Here is a 7,188-nt window from a genome sequence, read left to right as displayed (position 1 = left end):
ACCTATACCTCAAAATAAAGACACACATATCACACTTATCACAGATCAGTAAACATTTTATTTTTCAGTATCGATTGTGTATTGTTAAGTAAATGGAAGATATGTCTAAGTGAAATATAATATTATGTAGGACAGTCGTGTGTATAGTATAACATTCAAAACACAACTTTCCAAAAAGATATATTCGGACTATTTACTGGCCGTTTGTTATATTGACAATTACACACAGTTAAATTGAAATCATTACCGAACAGCTGATTATATTACACATTCATTTTACTGTGTATACTTTGTGTAAGATTCTGTTTACACAATAATTTATCTAGTTTAAAATGATCTTAATGACCTAGTGTGAAAGGGGTCTAAGAACGTTTATCAGGTATGCTATATTTTCTTAAATCATTGTTGGTGTTTCATATATATTTTTGGTCATAAAATATGTGAACTTGTTAGTTTAGTATAATGTTTAGTGAAATTGTCATTAAATATGTCTTCCCTTTCGGGTAACTAACACGTTTTCTAACTTACAAATTATATGAAAGAAAAAAGGAAAAACAACAGATTACAAAACACAAAAGAAATGATAAAGTATCGCGAGCAACATTCAAAACGAAGGGTAAACGTGTTGCGTTTAACATCTTTAAAGGGAAGTAATTAAACCTTCCTAGTGGCACCTGTCATGATGCTCACAACAAAACAAAATCAACATTTTTTCGCATTCGACTATTTAATCATAGAGACAAAGAAAACGGCAAAGTTTCTCTACAATACCCTTACATTACTGTTCATGGAATTGTAGCTTTATGGAACTTATATGAATTGTTAGAAATACTTTTTAATGCACACATAATTATCACTTGCATGAAACCAAAACGTTCGCAGGTATAAATACATATGATTAAAAGAGCATTGTGTGTGTCCTACATAATTTAAAATAAGAATTATTTCAAAAAACTATATTTGTAATTGTATACTTTGAAAAACAGTGTACAAACAGCATAAAATTGTAGCCAGTAAATACATGAGTATCTACATTATTGTTTCATAGAAGCGTTACTATAATTATATAGTTATTTGTGAAAGGAGAATCGAGATGAAAGACTGGAAAATAGAAATTCTGGAAGGAGTCGAAAGCGTCTCATTCCCCGGATGTGCCCCAGGAGTCATTTTTGTTTACGGAGAAAAGTCACAAGCAATTCTTGCCAATAAGAGAGGACATGTTTTATGTGCGGGAGGTTTGTATTCTTGTATGTGATATTATGTTGGTCCTCCTATATTAGGCAAAGGCATCCAGTAAGTAAATAAAAGTGTTTCTGTCCCTGCTGGTTACTTTCCTATCAATATTCTACAAATAAGACTTTAGCGAAAATCTCAATTGTATTTTTTTCATATCCAATTGATTCAAATGTTTCGTTCTGTTAATTTTATTTAGAACAATGTATAGCGAGTTCTTGAAACCAACTTTGAAGCAGACACTGGCAGTAATAAATACATTGTAAAAACAAACATTACAAAACCTACAAATAGCGAGGGATAAAATAACAACACTGATAATGCATAGGATGGGCGAAAGATACCAGAGGAACAGTCAAATTCATAAATCGAAAATAAATTGACAACGCCATGGCTAAAAATGAAAAAGACAAACAGAAAAATAATAGCATATGTTTCAACGAAGTACAATTATTTAATACACTTTTAAACAGACTTTGTCAAAACAACGACATTATATTACCACGAAAACATTATTGTTTCTCCATCCAAACCATTTTTTATCCTAGAATAAAAATGAATCATCATCCAACGAAATCAATTTTACAGTATAAAAACGTGTTCTAGTCATATATTGTCATGAAGAAAAAAGAAGGTTTAAAGTGAAAATTTGACAATTAAACATTTCATCATAGATTTTTGGTGTATATTTTCAGCTGAATATGGTAAAGGTAGAATCATTGTATTTTCGCACGATGCATTAGTTAATAGTTTTGGTGAAAAAGATACAGAACGGCAAAATAATCGATTCAACGAAAATATCAGAAAATGGATAACGAGAAACAAGGACAAGGGAAATGAAATAGCTTGTTTTTCTGAGTATGTAAATAACTTTGATGAACTACCGCCTGAATGTAGGATATTAACATGGGATGGACTTCCAGTTCTGACAGAAGATTATAGTATTTTGAAATTACTTGATTGGGTAGAGAGGGGAGGCGGATTAATATGTGGAGTGTGCCCATGGGGTTTTGCACAAGTTTATGAAATAGGCGTTGACAATATACCATTTAAAATTATCTTCAGGGCAATAGGTGTTTGTTACGCTGGTAAATTGATTTACCAGAATGATAACGATTTAGACAAAATTGTAATAAAAGACAATATGGCTGACTATGCTAAGCCGAATGATCTAGTTGCAGCGATAAACAAACATCCAGAAAAGATAAATAGGTTAGTTGGGATGATATACAATGTATTTTATTCACCAGAAGAACTGTATATCAATTACAAACCACATGTTGTGGAAATGATTCAGAAATTATCACCAGGAAATGACTATATTCCGACACGAAGTCAACCAGTTGAGGTAAATGCCGCTAAAAGAGCTGCGATCCTTAAGTGTTATATGATGATCAGAGATGGTTTAGATGGGAATAAAGTGCTAGCACAAGGAATTCAAGAATTTCCAGGAACATTTGAGAATACACCGGAAACTCAGTCTTTCACATTAAACTTTTCCTCACAGACACAAAAATTACATTCAACTGGATGTTACCTGCCTGCTGGTATTGTCATGGAAGTGTCGTGGAGTAAGTCCAAAAATCCATGGGATATTATAATTGGTATCCATGGTGACGAACTTCATGATACAAATTCTGAGTTAAAACGCTGGCCTAAGATTAGAATTGAAAAAGAGCTTAAATCAGACAAATTTGGAACACTTCCTTCAATACCGTTAAAAATTTGCAGTCCATTTGGAGGACTTGTTTATTTACAGTCTCCAAACAGTACAAACGATATAATACAATTGAAACTACACAATGTCGTAGCTGCTCCCATGTTTACTTATAAAACAGCAAAGAACTGGGAATCTGTCGAACGTAACAAACCAGGACTGTGGTGTGACATTATTGGAGACAAAATCACTTTGACCTTACCATCCACATCTGTAAGACATCTCTCAGATCCAACAATGACGGTGAAAGTTTGGGATTCCGTAGTATCTGCCCACATGGATCTACTAGGAAAGGATCCATCCGATGGTAGAGGAGAATGGGTGGTTACAGATGAACAACCATCTGCTGGTTATATGCATTCTGGTTATCCAATCGTCACCAATCTTGATGTGGCAGATCCTAATAAGGTTCGTTTCAAAACTGACAATATAAATATTTAAGAACGTTTTTATACTTCGTACTTTATTTGGTCTATTAGTGTTTTCAATTCGAGCGTCACTAGTGAGTCTTTTTGTGACGAAGGATCTAGCGTACACACTCTTTGTTTGGTTTCTATGAAGTGTTGTTTTTCTTAAATTTCTAGAATTGCAAGTAATATATTGGAAGAAATCATAGACTATTATTTAATGGGATCTTTGTTGAAAAATGTATAGCTGGAATATCGTCTCAAAGGTATTTGTTTTAAATTACATTTGTTAAATCAAGCCAGTATTAATTCTGTTGAAGTCCAATTTATTTTACAAGTTGTTCTAGAATATAAAAAGTCCTTATATTGGGAGTAGACACAAAATAATTCTGGTGAAAGAAACAAATATTGACGATTATGTCAAGAATATTGAACCACACTTAAATTTCATAACATTTCTGACAAAAAAAACTATAGATTTGTTTGGTTCAGATTTGGTTGTCTCTATCGGATCGTTTATCAATGTAATTAAAATAGTATGAAGATTGTTCTTTCCAATCAATCTCCATTTGTTATCGTCTCACTTAACATATTACAACGTAGGGAATGGCAAAACTGTTTTGAAATCATTGCCTGATATCTTTAAAGTTTTTATGCCGAACCTACGATAGTAGAGGGGCATTATGTTTTCTGGTCTATGCGTCCGTTCTTCCGTCCGTGCGTTCGTACGTCCGTTCGTCCCGCTTCAGATTAAAGTGTTTTGGTCATGGTAGTTTTGATGAAAGTGAAGTCCAATCAACTTGAAACTTAGTACACATGTTCCATATGATATGATCTGTCTAAGTTTGATGCCAAATTAAAGTTTTGACCCCAATTTCACAGTACACTGAACATAGAAAATGATAGTGGGAGTTAGGCATCTGTGAAATATGGACACATTCTTGATATTTATTTATTTATTATATTTCAATGTGTTCCTTGAAAAAGATTTATTATTGCATGACTTGTTTTACTTTTTTACGTAGATCAATGATGACTGCTTCCTCTTATCCAGAGATCACATTCTAAACGTACACAACGGGAAAGGAAGTTGGGGAATGTTCCATGAACTGGGACATAATTTCCAGGATTATGCATGGACCTGGGATGGTACGATAGAGGTTACTTGTAATGTATTTACATTGCACGCTATGGACGTTATTTGCAATATAAGACCATGGGATCATCTGTGGGTCAGAGATCAGTTCGAGGACGCTAGAACGTATCTCCGGGTAAGGTATATCATAAGTAATGTGTATGGGTTTTATTTCAAATTTATTCACAATCCTTCTGCTTGTTAGGCTAATTTAAATGCAGCTAGTTAAGTCGGCAGTATGTCATCGATGTTCAAAACGTGGTGTTGGCGTCGTATACGTAAAGTTCATTTGCTGATACAAAAATATTTTTTTAAATGAAACTTGTTTCGTATGCCATGAAATTATAAATACAAATATTTGCTTATTCTCATCCAAATGTTCGAATTACCACTAAACGAAAAGAAAAAATATTTACGACATTTGCATTTACGTATTAAATTAGCAAACAATACACTTGGTCACAATCATAACTAAATATTCTTCAAATACGGTATTGAAGTGTGAGAATACCTAAAACTAATTGGAAAATCCATATTTACGACTGACTTGTTTTGTATTTAAACAAGTTCAAGTTCAAATTCAAATATTTTGTTATCAATTAAAGACGCATATTACTGGTAGAATAATCAGGTAAAAACCATAACAAATGATTGCAATGATAACAATGCTTAGCTTTAAACTAAATTAATGAGTAAAATGAAAGGAAGGGGAAAAGACACAATACTGGTTATCTATATAAAAATTATATGTTTTCACATTGACAAAAAGACAATGACAATATTTGATTCGACAGTCGTATAAGTGAGAGGTTTAGCGCTATAAAACCAGGTTCATTTCACCATTTTCTATATTTGAAAATGCCTGTACCAAGTCAGGAATATGTCGTCCATTCGTTTTTATGTTTTATCATTTGATTAGGGTTTCCGTTTGCATTTTCCTCGGAGTTCCATATTTTTTGTGATTTTACTTTATACAGGACAGTAAGTAAGTAAGTACATTAACAAAAACAGTGATCCTAATAATATAAAAAAGTGGAATAAAATATTTGGCTTTACCTGGTTCTGTCATAGCAAATGGTAACAAGCACAATTATAAATAGTTAAAATTGTCCATACGAGAAAAATGTGTCTATCTGTTTACTAGGTTTTTAATAGTTTTTTACGAACATTGTTTAAATTAGTAATTAAATTGCTCACTTTATTAAATATGCCACTATCTTCATTGGACGATATTCAAATAAATTGTGATTATAATCTCAATTCTGATATTTGGTAACTTTGAATTATAGTTGAAATGATTGAAACTCTCTCACATTATTAAAATGTACAGATGAACATTTTAGTAGAAAGTGTTGTTCATCAACCACTTCTTTAACAAAACTCACTATTATTTACAGGAAGGGGCAAAGTATGACACATGGTGTGACAGTCCTGGTGTTGCTTTGTTAGTGTATGCACAATTGGCAAGGGATTTTGGCTGGACTGCTTACAAATCTGTATTCAGGACTTACAACAAATTTCCGGAAGACAAAAGACCATCAACACAGCAGGAAAAGGAAAACATGTGGGTACAGACCTTATCCAATGTAGTTAAGAGGAATCTAAGCCCCGTTTTCGAGTTTTGGGGTTGGCCAATTCAGCTGTACGCTATTGATGAGTTGAACAAGTTTTTACCTTACCTTCCTGATGATGTAACAACAAGAGAATTTGCAAAAGACAGAGCTACGAAAATTCTTCAAAAATACCAAGATAATTCTTCTGTTACACGTCCTACTCAGAAACCACCACAAAAGGAAAATACTTATTGCCCAAGTACAGTACAAACTAAGGATGACAAAGCCAAGAATTCCAGTTCATGTTCTGCTTTTTAAGTATATTAAATAAAAGAACTTACATACTTAGTATTTACCATGTACTTTGATATTGAAATAAAGTCAATTTCAATATTTTCACTTTGAGTCATCACTTCTCATGTCGCCAGTTTTGGGCGACAAAAATACTTAAAATGTACCAATTTAACATAATTCTTCTGGTGCAAGTCCTACTCAGAAACCAAAAACAAAAAGACAATGTATTTTACCCAAGTACAGTACAGAATTAATGATGATAAAGACAATAATTCAAGTTCATTCTCTGTTTTGTAAGTAAACATTTTGAAGAAACGGACTTACATATAAGTTCTAAACATGTAAATTAATATTGAAATAAAGGAGAAGTTCAATATCAGACACTTCAATTCAACACTTCTCATGTTCCAAACTCTGAAAACACTTAAATTAAATTGAATGTTGAATATAAGTTACATACAAAGGTCACTGCTCATTTAAAAAGTATTATAACAAAAATACAGAACTCCAGGGAAAATTCAAAACAGAAAGTCCTTAATCAAATGGTTAAATCAAAAGCTGAAACACATAAAACGAATGGAAAACAACTGTTGTATATATAAAGGCAACACTAGTATCCTACTATTCAAAAGTCAAAAATTGATTTAGAGAAAAACAAATCTGGTTACAAACTAAAACCGAGGGAAACACATCAACGATAAGATGAAAAAACAACGGAACAACAGAAACATTGAAGTACAACAAAAATCTGACTAAAATAGCTTACATAGCTTCGTTTAAGACTTTTGCAAGATTCTTATTAATTGGCATTAGGTTTTCAATATATATATATATATATATATATATATG

The 7,188-nt window shown here is 32.3% G+C and overlaps 1 protein-coding gene across 4 annotated transcripts; it reads left to right on the top strand.

Moving 5' to 3' along the window:
* LOC139516650 (TRPM8 channel-associated factor 3-like) lies at positions 1-6,444 on the top strand. 4 transcript variants are annotated; one of them, XM_071306863.1, is made up of 5 exons: positions 1-379; positions 1,071-1,235; positions 1,929-3,358; positions 4,383-4,628; positions 5,890-6,444. In XM_071306863.1, exons 2-5 carry the CDS (start codon positions 1,094-1,096, stop codon positions 6,361-6,363), a joined length of 2,292 nt encoding a protein of 763 aa, XP_071162964.1. In that variant the 5' UTR covers positions 1-379; positions 1,071-1,093; the 3' UTR covers positions 6,364-6,444. The 4 variants fall into 4 exon arrangements, with proteins under 4 accessions (XP_071162964.1, XP_071162968.1, XP_071162965.1 ...); XM_071306867.1 differs by having other exon boundaries at positions 47-379; positions 1,084-1,235; XM_071306864.1 differs by having other exon boundaries at positions 238-379; positions 1,049-1,235.
* Positions 6,445-7,188: the final 744 nt, after the last annotated feature.

Source organism: Mytilus edulis, chromosome 3 (genome assembly GCF_963676685.1).
Source record: "Mytilus edulis chromosome 3, xbMytEdul2.2, whole genome shotgun sequence".
NCBI lineage: Eukaryota > Metazoa > Mollusca > Bivalvia > Mytilida > Mytilidae > Mytilus > Mytilus edulis.
The sequence above is the reverse complement of the archived record's forward strand: the minus strand, read 5'-3'. Positions and strand labels throughout refer to the sequence as shown.